Below are 20,638 nucleotides of genomic sequence, written 5' to 3' on the forward strand. Positions count from 1 at the left end.
AGAGTGGTTAGTAGCAGTCCCAAGAGGTGTCTTATAAAAGTGATGTCAGATAGCTTAATGAGAGACTTTCCAAATGAAGCCCTTACCCAGAGAACATAAGCCAAAGATATGAAAAGAGAAATCGATGGAGGAAAAAAAGTAGGTTTAGGAGACAGAGTGCGAATGTGAGCAGTGGTGAAACATTTACTGACAGCCATTGAAGAGGGGGTTCTCTGCCCTAATCCCGGGCTGGGAGAGCTATACAAAAGGGATGCGTAAGTAATCTTGGACACACTGCACTGCGTACCTGACATCTGAGCTGGGAAGACAGTCTTAATCCGTTGATACACAGACGCCAGTTTCTTCAAATGACTCTACAGTGCTGGGTCTTTTCACTACCTCCCCCATGCTTCTCTAAGTACTCCTAGCCCTTGCTCTCTACCATACATGTTGAGACTCTCTGTGCCATGCACACTGCCTCTTTGGTTTAGCGACTTCCTTTGGAGTCAATGGTCAAGATCTTAAGAGTTTGCCTGATTACATCCTAAGTGTGGCTTTGAAACCAGCTGGGGCTGGGGGGCTCCAGGAAGTTAAGCTCTTGCTGCTGCAGATTCTTCTGTAAGATGCAGACTGCCTTTTCTAAGTGTCCTTCTGTTAAACACAAACATGCTTTCTTTGCGGTTAAATAGCTACACTGAAAAGCCAATGCCTTTTTCTTCTCTGTGCTGAGAGTGGAGGACAGCAATCAAAGTAGCTCCTTCTTTCTAAACTTTTCAATGTTTTAAGGCCCCTGAATCTACTGACCTGTGAATTGTCCTCCATTTAGACAGAAAAAGAGTGCTTTTCCCATTTTGACAGAAAACACTGGGAAACTACAATCAACTCATTCTATGAGGTCTGAGAGAGGAATTCTGGAGTGCACTTGGACACTTGCACAGAATGAGGTAGTGCTGCCATAAATGTCATGAGGCCCAGAGTTCTGCAATATTCTTTTTCTTTGTAAGCACCGATCGTGTCTTTACATTCCGAACTACTCTTTACACACCATGGGCCTTGCATAATTTGCAGCGGAAACAATGGTGCTATGTCCTGATTCCTTCAGGGTCACTGGGAACCGGGGTGTTCTGACAACCTCTGTGGAGGTAGGACTCTTCTGAGAGAGCATTCAAATGTCTATGCTCTACAGTAAGCTTGGGAGAAATCTGCTATGCAACTGTCAGTGTGACTGTGAAGGCAAGCCACAGAAGCCACACATGCTTCCAGAGAAGGCATGCTGACATTTCCTTCCTGCTGGGAACTCAGTCAGGAGCACCACCAACCCCACGTCTATCTTTTCAGAGCAGTACAGAAAACTCTATTATTTAAATGTTCTTAACATACACTATAGTGAGAGCCTTAAAAAGCTGAGCACCATTTCCTAATATACAAAGATTCTGGGCCTACGACTCTCTGAATAGAATAAATGTATTTGTTAAAAATATTTCTGATTGAATTGTTTGATATTTCTAGGAAAAGTAAAAAGACTATATATAACTATGGGAAATGTACTGTCTACGTAACTAATAATAACTGGGGAGAATTACAAATTCTTACTGTTAAAAGTGCTACATAGAAGGTGGATGAAAGGTTATTTTAATTTATTGAACTGGACATGGAGATATATATATATATATATATATATTCTAAATATAAATATCAACTCTAAATGATAATTATCAGAGTAAGACAAAGAGAGAAATATTATTTTCTATAATCTTCTGCATCATTTATTGTTTTATAGTAAGACTTATCTACTCACCTGCCAGTGTATGAAGAAAAAATATCCAGTGCCATTATTCCTCCGGCTTGTTGACCAAAACTTACTCTGAACTCTTCCAAATGTTCTGCAGGCACGTAAGTAATTCTGGAAATAAACACAGTCCATGAAAGCAAAAGGAAGAGAGTCTGTCTGTCAGGAAAACCCCTCAAACACAGTAAAACTCCAAATGCCCACTCATGTCTGCCCACTGTGTCTGCACTTCATATGATATAGGGAATGAGCATATTCTACATACGACCTAAATATCAAGCAAAATACTCTATGGGCAAATGCAACAACTGTAATTAAAATGCAAATGCTACTGAGAAACAATTATTGGGGAAGTAGAATCATTTATTTCTCTAAACAAGTAAGTTGATGTAATATTTTTGATATTTGGATGCTCTAAAATTCAGTAAGAAAGCTAGGGAGGCAGGTCACTTGCAGAGTGCTTAGCTGTGAAAGTCCTGGGGTTCTCTTTTTACTACAATGATAAATGACTGGATAAGTGAATGAAGTGAGTGACTGAATGTATGAATGAATGAATGAATGAATGAATGAATGAATGAATGAATGGAACTAAGGTTATACCTCAATTGCAGAAGATTTGCTTACCATGCCTGGGGCTTAGGTTCTTTACTAGCACCACAAAATAATTATGTAAGTAAATAAATATCTATATTAATATAATTTGTGTCATAAAATACATTTTCTTGTAGAAATAAATTAGGTGTACTTTATAAAACTCTAAGTATCTGGAACCTATTGTTGCTAACAATATTGCTAACATCCGTAAGTTTAAGGAAAGATTCACTAATGTGTAGCGACTTCTTTTACTTTTTTTTCCCTCAAAGAAATCAGTTTATACTTGAAAGAAAACTAGTAAATTCAACAAGTAGCAACTGAGAGTTCATCATGTGGGAGACATTGCGCTGGTCATGGTATACAGCCATGAGCTTAGACGTCAACACGGCAAAGCTCATATTTACTGCTATTCTGGAAGGCCAGTTGCTCTGCTGATTACATTTGTAAATAGGTTGGTCAAAATCCTCAAATTAGTCACTACTCAGATAGACACTGTTCTTGAAGTCACTAAAAGACATGTTTGTCCTACTAGTCAAAAGAGTATGTATGGAACATGCTCAATATTGTAACCACATACAATATTAAACCTACAATACATCCTTTAAGATGAGGTCACAGGATCCTGGCACTGAGGACACTACAAAGACATTCGCTCCTGCATGGCTTCTAAGTGCAGGCATGAGGTGCTGAGGCAAGACAACACTGCTGAACCTCGAAATTCTCAACCACAAGCATGTCAAATTATATGAGGCAGCCACAAGCTAAACACCACCAGACACTGAGGCAGGCAGGATTCTCTCAGAACAAAGCTGGCCACACCACAGCCAGCCCACCAAAAGAACACTCAAACCTCTGAGACATTTCTGCAACAAGGACCAGAGTTAGAGCAGAAAACACCGGTTGCAGAATTTCACTAGGCACTGTGAAAGCCTGGCCTGTCACTGGCCCAGCTTAATGCATTCATGTGTGTGTGTGTGTGTGTGTGTGTGTGTGTGTGTGTGTGTGTGTGTGTATATATATATATATATACAAGAAAACCCTTTGAAGTGTTTCAAAAATACTCAATAGTAAATTTGCTATTATCCATTTAAATTTCATGAGTCAAAACATGTAATATATATTCCTATGTAATAATCAAACATAAAAATTAATGTAAAATCTAAAAGGTTACAGGATTTTTAGAAAACATAATTTTGAGAGAACTTTAGAAAACCTAAATTTGAGAGAACTCATATAAATAACCCTCAAGTTAAAAACCAAGGAAAATACGTAGGCAAAATATGACAGGGACACAGCAATACTAATGACAAGCCTCGCCGGTTTTGTTAATTAGCCGTCTTGAAACTCCAAGCAGGATTCATGAATTGTTTGTATTTGCTGATTTATTTCTCTCAGAGGGTAATAAACGAAGGCTCTATAAAATATTTGTTGGATATTTTGTTGGCCAGGGGAAAAGAACAGACAAAGTTGCTTCCATGTCATTTTGTCCCAACTCTGATAGAGGTCATCAGAAGCGGTATCTCACAGTGTAACAGCACATGCAGAGCAGTTCCAGCACATGGCCAATCACACAGCCCATAAAACCTCCACATGAGGCAGAAAACGGCAAAGCCGAATGGCAAGCGGCAGAAACAGGGAAGCAGATTATTTGGGAACTGCATCAAAACCTTCTATGTAACCTGGCCTCTGTTACACATGGGGTGGAAGAAAAGAGATTTGCTTTAGCGATGGTGACATGTGACAACAGCTGCTAATCCAGGGGCCACGCCTGAACATGCACACAGAGTCAGCCTCACAAAGAAGCCTGGAAGCTTAGTGGCTGGCAAAAAAGGATTTCCAAATGAGTTCATAGCCATCACTGCAAGGCGAAAATGTAGCAACTGCACAGCTCTGCTGGAACTGACATTCTTATAAAGGAAGAGAAAAGCCAAACTGTATACACTGAATCTAATCGGGATCTGGGATGTTACAAAAGCATGAAATGGTTTCACAGACAAGTTGTAACACAACCGTAATGAGCTTTTGAGTCACCAATACTCACACATAAAAGGGGGCTCGATCGTCAGCAGGTGCTGCAGAGAATCTAGAATGTGAAGCATACGCCGCGGCGTCTTTTTACAATGGTGTTAACAAATGTCAATGTCTTGTGCTGAATGTGAGACGCATACATATGTAGTTAAAAGTGGGTGCTCCTGGATATTTTCCCCCTTTCCACCTCCCTCTCATCTACACCTCCCCCAGAAAAGCATCTGCTCTTTCCTAGAGTCTATAGCGGTGATTATTAACAAGCATGGAAAAATGTAACTGCAATCAATCTTTTATTCCTTGATCAGGAATTCATCCCACACGTTGGGTTAAGGCAGGTGAATTCTGATTCAGCGCGGTAATTATCTGGCAGATGTTATAAGCAGCTGCTGCTAAGCACAAAACCCTGGCTATTATTACAGGAATGTGTACTAGCTCCTGGCAAGGTACAGTGAAAAGGAACAGAGTGCATTCTGTTGAGGCTTCACATCTGGCTTTCCACGGGAAACGAGGGGCCCTGGAACTCACTGGTGTTCTTGAACTCTGGAAACTCAATCCATCTCTTAGGCATGCACGAATGCCCACAAACTTCACAGTTGTCTATCCTGAGTGGCAGAGAAAGGAGCATACACACCGTCTCCACAAGCAACCCTCTCCCTATGGCCAATCAGTTGTGGAGCTGAGTCAGTCAGAGTCTTTGAGGCTTCCTTTTTTGTTATTGTTGTTTTGCTTTATAGTTTCCAGCATTCCCCATTAATAAGCAATATAGGAAAAGTGATTGGACAGAGCTTAGAGCCAAGCCATAACTTCAGAGCTGAATTGGTCAGGGTGGTGGGATGGTTTTATTCAGAATCTCCCTCTGGGAGATTGGCACAGTAACCTCAGGGTAACTCTAAACTCCTCCTTCATGAAATGGATGTGACTGAAAAGGGATAGGCCAGAAACACTTCAGAGAAAGCCCAGAAAACACTGCTCGGCAGCCCCACCAAGTGTGATTTATATCATGTGTTATGCTTCTGAAAAGGGCTGTGGGAGAGTAAACTTAACTTGGACCATTGGCTCAGGAAAGTCTATTCACAGACAGCTAAACCAGCATTAGTGGGCCTTTAAGAAAAAATTGTGTGTGTGTGTGTGTGTGTGTGTGTGTGTGTGTGTGTGTATAAAAGACTATCATGTGCATAGAAGACTAGTATATCTGTATGAAAGACATCTCACTGGATGAGTGAGAAAGATAGACTAGTATCTGTGTAGAAAAGACTGATATATGTATGTATAAAACTGACTAGTGTGTAACAAATACTGATTTTGTTTGTATGTATACAAGAAAAAAATGTGTGTCTGTGTGTATGAGAGAGAGAGAGACAGAGACAGAGAGACAGAGAGACGGAGAGACAGAGAGACAGAGACAGAGAAGCTAGTTGGTGAGGAATATTGATTCTCTCTCTCTCTCTCTCTCTCTCTCTCTCTCTCTGTGTGTGTGTGCTTACACGCGTGTGTGTCTATAAGATTGACTAGTTAATTTCAGAAGAGGGCAGGTTTTCCTTATCTCTGTTTTACATGCCCAGTGTGCTTTGACTTTTGAGAAGTGATAGCTTAGAAGTTAGCCCTCTGGTTATCTTTCAGAGTTATAAGACAATGTTTCTCTCTAGGATTTGGGGTTTCTAGCTTGATTGACAAGTGAAGTAGAAAAGCAGAGACACAATACAAATCACTAAAATATGAGGGAACAGAAAAAAAAAGAAATATGAGAAGAGATGGTTTGACTTTAAATCCACTCAAACTTCTCTGAAATTAACTCGAGGCAGGACAGACACTTAAAAGATCCTGCTGAATTTCTACGATCATTGGTGGGGAAGCCCAGCACCAAGTATGGATACTGTTGCTTCAAGTGCCTAATAGGAAATCATTGAACAACAACGGAATGTTCAGTCTCCAGGCCACATGCATTTCGTAGCACAGCCAATCAGGTAAGCTAAACATCCTGCACAAACCATTTCCCTCTGATCTCTATCATTTACCTTTAGGCAAAAGGAAGGCTGGTTACAAGCAAGAAGAAATGATCTGAAAAGCCGTTCCATTTATGTAGCACAAGGACTGACTTTTAAGATGATGTTTCCCTGTACTCTTTCCATTAATGTTAACTAAGAAACGGCTACATGAGCTGGATATGTGCTCTACTACAGAGTCAAAGGGGCATGTGGGCTACGAGACCCTTAGTGAAGGTTCTTCCTGAGCAATAGCCCTTCTGTGTCAGACAGCAGGAGCTGCTCACAGCGGACATGCTTACTGCTTATGATGTCATAGGAGAAACCATCTGGTCAATATGCTTGAAGGGATGCCATTTGCAAAATATTATAGAAAAGTAACCGCACACTAGCAATCACTGCCTGAGCTCTGATTTACACCTTAAAGCCTTGTACAATAAGCTCGAACAGTCACTGATGAATGTCAGAGGGGATCCACACTGCTGAGTGCAACAAAGCCCGAGCTGCATTTTATGTTGGCCTGTGTGTGTGTGTGTGTGTGTGTGTGTGTGTGTGTGTGTGTGAGAGAGAGAGAGAGAGAGAGAGAGAGAGAGAGAGAGAGAGAGAGAGAGATGTGTTTTAGGAACACTACAGACTTGTAGGGAAATTCAAGCACTTCCTGGAAAAATAAGCTATAGGGTCTATAAGCAGAAATTACTACAGAAAAAAGTGACTCTCCCTGGGGCACAAGGGAGCTCATGAAAGGTAAGCGTAGCTCAGACAGGCCTTGTGCACTTTAGCCTTTTCCTACCTGGCACTTGAGAGAACTGCTATAGTTCCAGGGTTCAGACAAGGGACATGTTTCTTTATACTGCGGGCTGTAGCCACCATGAGACTGTGAGATTATGAGATGTCTGAAACATAGGATGTCTCTCATGGCTATGGTTCTTAGCAGAGCACCAGATCAAAATAACAATATACTGTTAGAAAATTCAAGTCACAAACTTTACCCAGAGTCAAATACTAATAGAAATAAAGCGTGAGATAATTTACATGGGAAAAAAAGATAATTCTGTGTATCATATAGAAAAATGCTCTTATTAATGAGATAAAATTCATGAACTTTCTAAGATAAACTGATCCAGATGACACTTACTTTATGTCAGGTCCAATTAGAGAATGTCTTCTCAGCATGGCCCGTGCCTGGGCATTGGTTAAACTGATGGTGGATTCTTCATTAATGGACAAAATGCAGTCACCAACAGCAATTCGGCCATCCCGACTAATGGCGCCTCCGTGAATAATGCTTCGCACAATCACTCCCAGGCCATCTTTATTAGCACTTACTGTCATGCCTACAGGAAGAAAGGAATGCTGACAAGGACCGCATGTGACTTTCAAACTCTTTGAAATTCAACATTATTTATAGATTTATAGAGAATGAGAATCATGCTTTTAGTTACCAAGGTTTCCTAAGGAAATATTTTAAATTTATTGTCAATCATAGTTATGCCTGTGTGGTATATGCATGAATCTGCCATGGTGCACGTGTGGACTCCAGAAGGCCAACGTTTTGCTCACTTCTCTTTCTCCAGCATGGCTTCTGGAGACTGAATGTAGGTCATCAAGCTTGCGTGGCAGGTGTTTTAACAGCTGAGTCATCTTGATGGCCCACAATAAAATCTTTCCAAGAGATTTAAGATGTTTGTCAAATTGTGTAAAGGTAAAATATTCTATATTTAATACACATAATTAACAAATATAATTTAGATCATTCGACGTGGTTGGTCCACCTTTCAAGACAAAACGCTGCATAGGGCTGGAGAGATAGCTCAGTAGTTAAGAGCACTGATTGTTTTTCTAGAGGACCCAGGTTTAATTCTCAGCACCCACATGGCAGCTCAGAACTGTCTGGAACCCCAAGATCTGACATCCTCACACAGACAGACATACATGCAGACAAAAGCACCAATACATACAAAACAAAAATAAGTTACTTTTAAAAAGAAAATATCATATACCATCAGGTTAGTTTTCTAATAGCAGTTCATGTCTTACATAAGCAACAAATTGACAGGACTCCAAATGGAGAGCCTAAGAGGGCAGCGTGTACTCTGTCTCGGCGCCTCATTCATCTCTATCCACAGAGCAGGTGGCTGCTATGTGCTACGTCTTACACGGGCTGCTTAAGATGCAAAGCAAAGAGAACAGAACTAACAGCCCACAGTGCGCTAAAGTCTTGACTCCCAGAACACAGCACACACTGTATTTGAATGCTGTCTGTTGACTCAAATCAACAGAAGTGTAATTCTTACCCATTACAGTTTTTGTTTCTGAACTCTAATCAGTTCCCAATATGGGCACCTGATACCTTCTTAACAAGTCCCCAGGATTTCATACCAGACAAAAGATGGAATCTTCATCATTATAATGTTATATAACTTTTAATTTTTTACTTCCTCTCACTTCAACAGTATTCCCCTTCTTGATAAAAAGATATTGACTTCCTATCATAGTTATCTTCCTTGTTCAAATAGTAACACTGGAGTCGTGTGTGTGTGTGTGTGTGTGTGTGTGTGTGTGTGTGTGTGTGAGATTGTGGGTACATGCCTGTACAAAGTGTGTGGGGACATTAGAGGACAACTTTGAGTGATGTTCCTCAGGCATCTTCTACATTTGGATTGAGACAAGGTCGCTCACAGGTGGGGAAATAGGCCAGCTGGCTATAAGCTGCAGACCTGCTCACTGACATCTCCCATCTCATTATAACTGGGATTAAACTGTGTAACACCCAATCTGGCCTTTAATATAGGTTCTGATGTTCTCAATTCAGTCCCTCACATTTGGTTAGTCAGGGTTTCAGTGTTTCACCAGTTGAACCATCTCCCCAGTCCTGAAGCTATTTTAGCTACTATTTGAATGTCTCCCCTAGACTTAACACATTCCCAAGACCTGTCACTTCTATCTTTAAATATTACTCTTAATCTATCTGCTTTTCTTAAGTAAATCCTGGAGCAAGCCTACACCATCCCCTGCTTCTGATTTTGCAGTCCTGTAATTGTTTGTGTGCCTTCTGATACTGTGCCTTGTAATTCACTATACTCGGTAAAAATTCAAGAGAGACAAATTCTATCCTATGTAACCTTTGCATGGAACCCTCAACACTTTTCTAACATACAGCCTATCCCTCAGCTGCAGAACAGAGAACACAGGAGACCTGCCCTCCATGAAACTTAAGAGACTTTCTTTTGTATCACACACTCCTTGGCCCTTGAGTTCCAGCTATGGCTGCCTCTTTCATACACAATGAATCTCTCCCCCTTTTCACTTTAGCTGATCCTTCACCTGGAGCATGCTCTAACACAACTTATACATTCTTATACATTGGTATCACTTTCTCCAAAACAGCCATTCAACATAAGCTGTTTGAATTAGTGACCTTAACAGCTTATCTGTACCCTATTTACACATTAAACCTGTAAATTTGCATTTAAAACATTTCAATACAGTATAGTTCACTTAAATAAATTTGTATCTTTTTTTAAAAAATTTTTATTGGTTCTTTGTGAATTTCACACCATGCACCCCAGTCCCACTCATGGTCCCAGGCAGGGTTCTTTAGGCCCTGGCTTGCTCCCTATCCTGGGAGCCAGTCTGGGCCTGCTTGGCTCAGGACTGCAGGTCCCCTCAGGCTTGTTTTGTTCAGAGAGTGTTAGACTACTAATCACTCAGATGTGAATGGGTCAGAACAGTAGACACAGCCTCTCTCCTCGCTGCCACCTACTGATGCACACGGGACAGAGCAGCCACACCTATAAAGCTTCTAGGGGCAGTGCAAAATTTTCTTTTCCAACAAGGTTGTATTAATAAATCCAACAGGAAGAGATATAAAGCTATCGAGTTTTTTCTTGTTCCTTTGTTCTTCTTATTGAGTTTTTGTTGTTGTTGTTGTTTTTTGTTATTGTTATTGCTGCTATTTCAAGGTTTCACTAGTTGGCTATGGTGGGCCTTGAAACCACTATGCAGAATAAACTGGCTTCAAACTCATCTCTTCCTGCCTTTGTCTCCCAAGTCCTGGGATTAGCATGACAGGATTAAGGGAAAGGGCCGCAACACCTGGTGCTTGTTCTTGTTTTCTACACAGGATTTCTCTATGAAGCCCTGGCTATCCGGAAACTTGGTCTCCAGATCAGGCTGGCCTCAATCACAGAGCTCCTGCTGCCTGTGGTAGGAATTAAAGATATGTGCTACCAACAGCCTGGGTTTTGTTTTATTTTGTTTTGTGTTGAGACAGGGTATCACTTTACGATCCCGAGTAGCCAGAAACTTTCTATATTGAACTTTTTATGTAAGCTAACCTTGAATTTTCAGCAAATCTCCTGACTCTGTCTCTCAAGCATGGAGATTTCAGGTATAAATCACACCATAAAGCGTGTTTTTTATACACAAACGTTGACAAATAAAAAATTCATTATTTTATTGCTCTTACTATTCATTATATTATTATTTTATTATCTATCTAAATAGATAATAGAGTATCACCTATACCAAACCATATATTTTTAAGTAATTTTAAGAATGTTCCCAGTAATATTTGTATTTTAATACCACAGGCCGGGAGATGAGAAATCCAGTGTCATATAGTTAAAATGCTAAAAACGGACAACAGAGGGTATTGAAAACTGCAAGAGAGAAGGGTCAAGTTGTTTACAAACACAGGCATAACAGGCTAATGCCAGAGCATCTGAAAGAAATACCTAGAGCCAGGGGACCTGGATATGAGTATTTCAAGCTGTGCAAGACCATAACTACAACACAGACCATAATACTCAGAGACACTACCAATTAAAATTGAAAGAGAAGTAAGAACTTTCCATGATAAAAGTGCACAACATAAACCTAGCTCTAATGGGGATCCTGGAAGGAAACTTTCCATCTCCGTAGAAGAATAGACATCAAAGCTGCCAAAGGAATAAATAAACAATCCCTGGACAGTTAATAAAAGAGAGCTAAGTAAATGCCCCAGAACAGATGGTCATTGAAAGCCTTCTTTCAATAATTGAACACTAATAGTCTCAAATCTCCCAATAACAAAAGCACAGACTATTAGATCAGATTAGAAAATAGAAGAGTATTTATTTTTTCTTCTGCCTTCAAGAACTTAATCTAAATATTTATATCACCTTCAAATAAAAGAATGGAAAAAAGTTATTCTTAACAAATATAACCAAGAAGCAAGCAGGTGTAACTATTTCAATATCTGATAAAATAGAATTCAAAGCAAAACTAGTCAGAAGAGATGAGGAAAGGCTACTTCATAATCAGGACAATAATCCATCAAGAGGACATTATAGTTCTAAACATATATAAACGAACTTTCATAAAACAAGCACTACTGGATTCAAAGCTGGTAGTATGTGGATTTAGCCAAACCACAGTTGTCAGCACGTCTTACAGAAGCTCACTAGATAGAAAGCTAACTTCAAAATGTAACCAAAAATAAAGTTCTAAAGGAATTTTCCTGCGTAAGTGGACAATATATGAGTTACTAAAGAAAAGTACAATGCAAGTAATGAGATACCTCTCTATTGGTCAGATAGACCCCAGAGTTCTATTGGCAAGCTATTGGCATTGACCTGGGTTACCCACCATATTACATAGTAAGACCCTATTGGTGAAGACAACACACACTTTGTCTGAAGGACACAGAGAAAACAGTACCACACTGATGAGTGCTTCCCTGCTGGCAAGCTTTTCTAGTACCAGCAGCAGACCCTTCATGCTGCAGTACCAATCTGTCAAGCAATATGCCCACTGCTATAGTAGTGTCAGGATTTGGGGGTGGAATGGGGTGGATTTCATGACTGCTACTGTAAACCTGGTCAGAAGCCCATAGCTGGGGAAGTCATGGCCTGAAAAAGAACCTCTATTGTTATTTTCCTCAAGGGTCATGGTTTTAAATTGACTTATTAATATTTAGAATCATACTCAGACCTGGGCTACTCTCCATCTTTGTCAGAGAAGCTTCATTTTGAGGGGGCAGTAGTTAATCAGGAGATGCTTAACTGGTTAAGTGCCGAGAAAGAGACTGTGTTCATCATCTTTGTCCTCCCCTTCCCCCACCCAGACTCAGACCTGGCAGAAGGAGGCAGAAAAATATGAGAGCTGAAATCTACAGAGGAGCGCTCTGAAGTGCTGTCTAATGGACATGCCATGACATGCCGTGAGTGAACTCACAGCAGTTGTGGCTACTTGCACAGTCCAGCCAGCCAGCCAGCCAGTCAAAATGCTGGGATAGATGGGGTGGTCTTCACAAGGCCTTCCCTCTTAACAAGGAGCTGCTGGCAACTGCCTGCTGCTGGGAAATAAGAATGAATTCCTGTTTGCTGGTTTCCCCACTGGTAGTTTCCACATGCATTAGTGGACAGCCCCACATCCATGGACTAACTGAACTCAGTGAGAAAGGAAGAGGAGGAGGTGTCAGCAGCAATGGCAGCAGCATGCAGTGGAAAGGGGACATGGTAAAGGGCATGGAAGGGAGGAAATGACAGATGGGTAGGGTTCTATTTCACTGTGTATAGGTGAGACATAATAACAGAAAAAGTAACAAGAAATGTCTATTGAATTACAAAATAAATGGAATATAAAAGAGAAAAGACAGACAGAGAGAAGATGCTAGGAGTGGTGACTCATGTCTACTGTTTCAGCACATGAAAAACTAAAAAGGGAAGATGACTGCAGATCTGAGACCAGTCTGGGCAGTTCCAGGGACAGCCTGAATTACTCAGTAATATCCTGTCTCAAAAAACAAACAAACAAAAAAACAACAACAAAAACAAACCAAAAATGGCACATAGGATACATTTACAATGTACCTCTCTTCAAACCAAAGAACACTGCTTCCAAAACAAGCCTAAATCCTAGTTTAGTTTCCAATGCAGATTTTTATTGCAGCAGTCACAATGCTGTCTTTCTGAAAGGCCTGTTTGTACCAGCGAATAACAGGAGGACCTGAATCCTGACTCCAGATCTTAATGGCTGAGTACTACCAGGCAAATCGACGAGTCTGTCTATGTTTCAGTACCTTGCCAATGAAGGGAATACAGCACCTTTTCATTTTCAGTCCCTTCAAATGTTTGCTTCTTTACTTCAAGCCCCAAACAACTTAGTTAGCAAATCAATTTATGATCTACCAAAAATCAAGAAACACACACGCATGCGCGCGCGTGCGCACACACACACACACACACACACACATACACACACACACACACACACACACACACACACTGTAATCTCTAACTTTAAAAGGTTAAAGAACAACCCCTCTGGGCATGGTGACACATTCTTGCAATTCCAATCGTATATTTGAAGACAGTGTGAGAAACATACTGAGACCCTGTCCCCAAACGACAGCATCAAACCTGTTTTATGAAAGCGAAATGAATGTGACAGTGAGAGCCTATACAGAAACTTGTCATTTATTAATGATTTGTTTCTGGTGTCTCAGAAGAAAAAGAACCTCAGACGGGCTGAGGGCAGACTGTGAACCTGAGCACATGATGACTGTGCACTGACCAGAGGAAATTCAACGTGAGGTTTCTCATATTACTTCTCATGCTCTTTGTTTCTTATAGTGCTTATGGTTGCCTATAGGTTACAGTGAAAACACATTCCCACACTAAACTTAGTTATACATAGTGAATTAATTTAATATTTATGTTAACAGAGATTTACTTTAAATGGCCTTTTCCCAAGGTTTCTTTACATGTTAGTATGTAGAAATCTGAGCACTAAACACCTCAGTTAAATGAAATATTAAAAGAAATGTTCTCAACATGACAGGCGTTAAAATGTTATCTCTGAGAAGCTAGGAGGCACGTTCAAAATCTTGATATTATGACATGACATCATCTATAAAGTTCACACTCCAGAACTAAATCTTCAAGTTAAAAAGTTGCAGTGGAATATCTCACAATGTTGAAGGAACCTTACGCCCTTGCACTGGGCTGTAATCATAACTGTTTTCAGCTACAGAGAGCCAAGCATGGCCCGCAGGTCTCAGGAACCTTGGTGAGAACAAAAGTATCCAAGGACCAAGGCCTAAGTTTATAAAAACACAGTAGGTATGTAGCCTAATTCTGAAAATGAAACAAAAATAATAATAATTAAATAAACAAATTCTAGTACAGCTGAAAGGCACTTACACTTTGAAACTGTGGCACAAGCCAAAAGGTAATACGCTGTGGTTGCTTCCATCAACACTCCTCTCACATTCACAATTGAGGCCTATTTTCTATTTTAATTTTAAAATCAAGCTACTGAAGTTTTAATGAGTTTCCATATATAAAGAATACTTTTAACCCTTACTGTTTTTAACAGTATCTTAACTAGCTCATAAAAATTTTAAATTAAAACTTAAACACTAGAGTGAAAGCACTTCAAATGTCCATCAGCAGATAAGAAAATGTTTACTTACAAGAGAATAGGATTTAGCCTTAAGAAAAGGAAATGTCTGAAGCATGCTACATATGATTTAAAGAATTCTGCTCTATGAAGTAGTTGCAAAGCATTAAGAACTACATGACCCCACTTACTTGTAACTAGAGCAAAGATATAAGCCTAAGACATAAGCCAGTCACCATTAGGCATTCGAAAAGCACTGAAGCATTACACCTGGCTATGCTACGCGTACACAGAACACTGACGGTTAACAGGGAGAGTGCTCCCTCTCAGAGCAGGGAAGAGGTATATGATGTTGTCTCTGTGCAATGAGCCCCCGATGAGAGAACAGCAACTGCTGGATGCTGGAGTAGATACGTTTCCATAGAGCTTTCTAAGAGGTTCTTCTACTGTAAGTTATGAGTATTTGGACAATAAAAAGGCATGTAAATCTCTGTAAAAAGTCAACATGCTACATACACTCTATTACCTCTCCTCAGAGACCCGCAGAACACAGCAGCATCTGAATCTGCTGCACAAATGGGGAATCTTACACTTGACAAATCCCCAAACATGAGGCACAGAACTTACTGGGAATCCTTCTTTCTAATCCTGGATAAAGTGAGCACAGAAAAACTGGTCCAAGAGCTCCACTGGGCAGCTTCAATGGACACTGCTGGGTAACACTTGGAGCTGCAGAGATGTCTATAAAACTCGTCTTATTCAGTGAATTTAATAAACATTTTTATTACATGTGTAATATAAATATTGAGTATAAATATTGACTATATTTATATGTAGTATACATGTTTGTTATATGGTTGTATAGCTATTTATTATACATATATTTTATGGCTAAGATAAATAGAATTATGTGATTTATGAAATATGTCTTCTTTTAATATGCAATTATATATAATTACAGCAGTACATGTCTGTCTTAGGATTTTACAGATGTACAGAAACACAACGACAAGGGCAATTCTTACAGAGGACAACACTTAATTGGGGCTGATTTACAGTTCGAGATCTATTTCTTTATCATGGTGGTAAGCATAGCAGTATGCTCGCTGACATGGTCCTGGAGGAGTCAAGAGTTCTACATATCGATCTCAAGGCAGTCAGGAGAAGGCTCTCTCTTCTCCCCTGGATGGAGTTTGAGTGTGGGACATCCAAGCCCACCCCCAAGCAACACACTTCCTCAAAAAGGCCACACCTACTCCAATAAGGCCACACTTCCTAACAGTGCTGCTTCCCATGAGCTAAGTATATTCAAACCACCACAATATCCTATCCTACAATTCCCCTTTTACCTGGTATTGGTAGGTATCCAGCCACTACCAAACAGTATGGAGGAGAGCCTGGGGATCTGGGAATGTCTCTTCCAAGTCTCAAGTACAACTAGAAGCCAGGCCCAGGCCCAGGCCCAGGATACTAGTGTAAAGGGTGTTTGTTGGTTGGTCACTATAGGGAGACAGTCTTTGATAAGAGCTAACAACTGGGCTATATTTGGACATTCTGAGGCTCTAATGGATCATCCTCCATTAGTCCAGAGCAGTAGAGGCTGCCTCTCTGAGTGTGGGAATGGTTGTGGCTCTGTCCTAGCAGCCATACCTATTACCACCAGGGCTTCCCTCCTCAGAAAGTGGTTTGTGATTATGAACCACCAGAGCCTGTTATGAATGGCAGAGGACTGCCTCTGCAGGGAGATCTGTGTGTAGAGTTTTTTGAGGACAAACGTAGACTATGAGTAATCTGCATTTAATTTGGAAGTGGCACACCTGGCAGGTGTTAGTCTTCCTAACACCTCCAGTGAATGAGAGAGTAAATACAATCTGACTCTCACACAAGTAGTAATATTCAAAGAAAGTAGTAATTTACTTTCCCAAAGAACTTAGAATTCCAATCGCCAACTTCTAATTTTCTAAGAATTCCCTTTCTGATTTGCTACTTTACACATACACACATAATTCATGTAACTTTTACTTGAATGTAAATGAGGTTTTTGAATACCTAGAAATAAGAGAATAAGGGATGTAAGCTGGTATGAAATAAACAAACCTATTTCCACATCAGAAAAAAATATGCATAAAAAGAAACAAGAACATTTCTAGCACCTTTTCTCTGCAGATAAAAATGGTGTTGAAACTCTCTGTCCTTACAGTCCAAGGACCAACACTGTGAAAACTGAAGCCCTCTAGTAAACTGAAAAGCAGTTCTGGGTGGAAGGTGGGGAACTTACCTAGACTGGAGCTGCCTTTTGCTATAGTAACCGTCCTCTCAAAGGCTTCCTGGGACATGCTCTGCAGGGTGACAGACTCAGCATCAGACACCAGAGAGCTCTGCTCTGTTAAATACTTAGAGCCCCGGAAGAAGGAAAAGAGAAAGTCACATGGGAGAAAATTAGACTTTGGAGCAGTCATTTCAACATTGCACATGCAACCTCCTGAGTTGTGCTTTAGCAAGGAGCCATAATCAATCAAGTTCGTAGGTCACCTCCCAGTCAGGCGAGCGCTCATCCACTCTAGGAGAGCCCGGGATGAAAAGCTGCTCTCTCCCCTCCCCATCATCTCCCTAGTCACACCACCAGGGGCTAGCTGCAGGATGGTACCTTCGGAGCCACAGCAGGCAGTGCAGGAGCGAGCTCTGTGGTGCTTAGGCCACTTGGTAACTGCGAGGGAGTCCACGCTACTGTGTTTGCACACTCATATTTTTGTTCAACAGCATTTGCAGGTGTGTAGTCACTGACGGTGAAACCAGAGGTGGCTGCTGGGCTCATGTCTGTGGGAGGAGAGCCAGCATGCTGTCTCTGAAGGAGGTTCTGTGTGTAGAGTTCTTCCAGGGACAAATGCAGACCGAGCACTAGGTCAGAACTGTTGGTCACGTCCTGATGATGAACAAAGCCACAAGTCAAAAGAGTTAGGAGTTATATCAACATATTGTAAGTACCTTTTAGTGAATTACTATTTACTGACAAATAGAAAAACAGTTATTTGTTATTCTCAAAGCCTTCTAACATATAAATTCTTCACTGAACAGGTTTTTCCTGCATATTTTTAATTTCGTATGTTTCTACTGCATTGCTTATAAATCTTGTATCTCATGTTCTACTGAGAAATAGAACGGGCCAGATAGAAGACAATTTTAGATACAATATTTAGTTCTAGCTACAAACTAACAACTTTAAGTTAAAGTTACAGAGAGAAGCAAACAACTCAGATAGCCAAATCACACTTGCTGGAAGGAACCCTATATTGAGAGTACCAAGGAGGAGAGCCACGGCTTTGGAATCCCAGGACCCTCCAGGAGCAAATTATTGACAGCTATCTATTCATACAGAAGGACAGAAATCCTTGAAATTCAGATTACTACAGAAAAACCTGCATGTTCTGTACGCTCTAACAAGCAATATTAAATCGGAGAGTCACGAAAACCTGTTCTAATCTAGTTTTTCTTATTAGCAATCTGTGTATCAAAGAACCTGCCTTTATAGCTACATATGAGAAAATTTCTATAATTCCTTGAAGGTTTAAAACCCTATAGACCTATATGGCTGCCACGTTTCACAGCAGACATATTTTAGCACTTACATCCGTGGGGCAACATAGCTGCTTTACAGACCATTGTGCATAAGTATTTGTTTTCATTAGATCCTCTTATCTACATTTTTGTCTTCTTATGACGCAGGGGATTGAACTCAGAGCTTTTTACACACTATAGAATCATCGTACCATGGAGCAATATCCACAGCACTCCCAATTCCTCTAAAGTGCAAAAGTCTTAAGAACAATCCACACATAGAAGATCCATGTTGTACAAATGGATTCAGCACAGCGACAGAGAATAATAAAGTCCTACATGAGCCTCCTCTGTCCACTTACATCCCCAGGACATATTTCAGGATCAGTTAGATATTCATGCCAGTATCTTTATATTTTGCACATGAAGTTAGGGTCTTCTGTTTAAACAGAACCGTCATGAAGCAGTATTTTCACTGTCGTATCTCCGCTGTCTTGCATGCTGAGGCAGTGTTTAGCGTCCACCTCGCCCTCCCTGAGAGCAGTTACTGCTGACAGGCACGGGTGCACAGCCATCCTTGCAGCCTCGCAATTAGCTTAAGCTTTGGCCGAGTCCACAATTCTCACCTTTCCCCTCTGCTCCTCCTCTCACCTATTTCATGGGAAGAACAACAGCTCTGCCTCGTATGGACTTGTGAGGGAGACAAGAAGGGCTGAAAACAGGCAGGACTTAGAGGAAATGCTGAACAGACCTAGTGCTGCCGTTAGTTACATTGCGCACTGCTGTACAGCCAGACCATGCTTGCATTGGTGGCACAACCGTTCACCACTCCAGTGTTCTCTCGCAGAAACAGACAGTGGGTGCTTATGAACTCTTCTTACAAACCCTGTATTTGCTTGGAAATACGATCTGGAAGAAGTGTACTAGGCAGCATTTTACCATGTGTGCTCCTAACAATTAGCCCAGGTAAACCCGTGTATCTTGTGTGACACTCTCTCCTCACTCTCTACGGCTCCTTTTACCAGGTACCATTCGCTTTTCCTTTTCAGAGTGTGAATTCTGGTGACTGAAAAAAAGCTTACCAAGGTTCTAAGTTTGTATATGTAATATGTTACCATGATGAAGGTCTTGGCATAACCAAATTTGTCATTTGGGGGATTCTGGGCTTCATTTATTACTCACAGTTCCCAGAGAAGGGTGACATTTTCTAGTATTTGTTCTTCACATAACTGTTTTACATTTTGGCCATCTAGGATCTACTTCAGTTGTAAGATGAAATGTATGTCTCTTCCTTTTTGTTATGTAACAATTTCAAAACAACCTATTTTATGTCCTGGTCTTTAATGTAAGTTCTCACTTTTCCGAATTGTGCAATATTCTTAACGCATGGAATAAATGTAGTTGTCTGTCACAGAAGTATTTAGCATCGACAGTACCATTAGGAACACAGGAGAGAAAGCAGCTGCCGCCACATCCCACAGTCTACAGAACTGCTGGCTCTGCTTTCCAATGCGGCTATTTTACTGTTACAGAAAAATAGCACACTTACCAAAGCATCGGTAATTTTGAAATTACTAAATTAATTACAATAATTAGCAGAAAACCATCACACTCATGCCTCAAAGAAACATAATCAAATCTGCTTTTCATCAGTAAAAGCGGTTTATCCACCCTTGTTAGCTGGGGTTTACTGGAAATGATAGGACAGAAATGTCCATGCATTATTCACGGAAAGTGGTTCAGACACACTGAAAGGGAATGGCTAATCAACAAGCCAGATGATGCACGCCTACGTAGGTGCTGAACACCCTACTGTTTGATTTTGTTTAAGTGCAATGCAAAACATCTTTGTCTTATAGACCAATGTCTAAAATGGCTCTTCTATTTTCCCACACTTCTTGATATTGTAAGTGAAGCCTCTCAAAATGCTTGGTATATTCATGGAAAATGGGGATAGATGAGAAATTAAAAGGTTAAATACATATGTGAAAAACTGTATTTCTTAAATTTAATGCAAAGTTTAAGGCTGTTCATTACACACTACTTTTTGGATGCTGATTTACACAGATAACCCAATGTTGCAGTTTCTGACAGCTACAATAGCAGTTTACCAGAGTACTCCTGCTGTGCTTCATGGTCCCAACTCCTCTACCTAACGGCCCATTTTCCAGTTTCCTGAGATTGAGGCACACTCCCTTCGTTATTTTCATATGGCCTTAATGCACTAACGTTCATCCCCAAAAGCCAGCGACTCCTTCACGGATGCTCCAGAGTTGTTCCCATCCTTCCACAGCCTCTTAGCTTTCAAAGCTCCCCTCCCAAACCA

The 20,638-nt window shown here is 40.6% G+C and overlaps 1 protein-coding gene and 1 non-coding gene across 15 annotated transcripts in view; both read right to left on the reverse strand.

Moving 5' to 3' along the window:
• Mpdz (multiple PDZ domain crumbs cell polarity complex component) overlaps positions 1-20,638 on the reverse strand; it is a 155,190-nt gene that overhangs the window by 55,344 nt on the left and 79,208 nt on the right. For 8 of the 14 annotated variants that reach the window (XM_087547763.1, XM_087547761.1, XM_087547757.1 and 5 more), the window contains 4 exon segments: positions 17,405-17,680; positions 17,036-17,150; positions 7,508-7,706; positions 1,778-1,882 (listed from right to left, as the gene is read on the reverse strand). In XM_087547763.1, the coding sequence (XP_087403889.1) occupies positions 1,778-1,882; positions 7,508-7,706; positions 17,036-17,150; positions 17,405-17,680 (695 nt within the window). 14 annotated transcript variants of the gene reach the window in all.
• On the reverse strand, positions 10,060-10,185 carry LOC120103321 (small nucleolar RNA SNORA17). Its single transcript, XR_015621599.1, has one exon. It is a non-coding gene; the product is annotated as a small nucleolar RNA SNORA17 (small nucleolar RNA).

This window comes from Rattus norvegicus, chromosome 5 (assembly GCF_021556685.1).
Source record: "Rattus norvegicus strain SHRSP/BbbUtx chromosome 5, alternate assembly SHRSP_T2T, whole genome shotgun sequence".
NCBI lineage: Eukaryota > Metazoa > Chordata > Mammalia > Rodentia > Muridae > Rattus > Rattus norvegicus.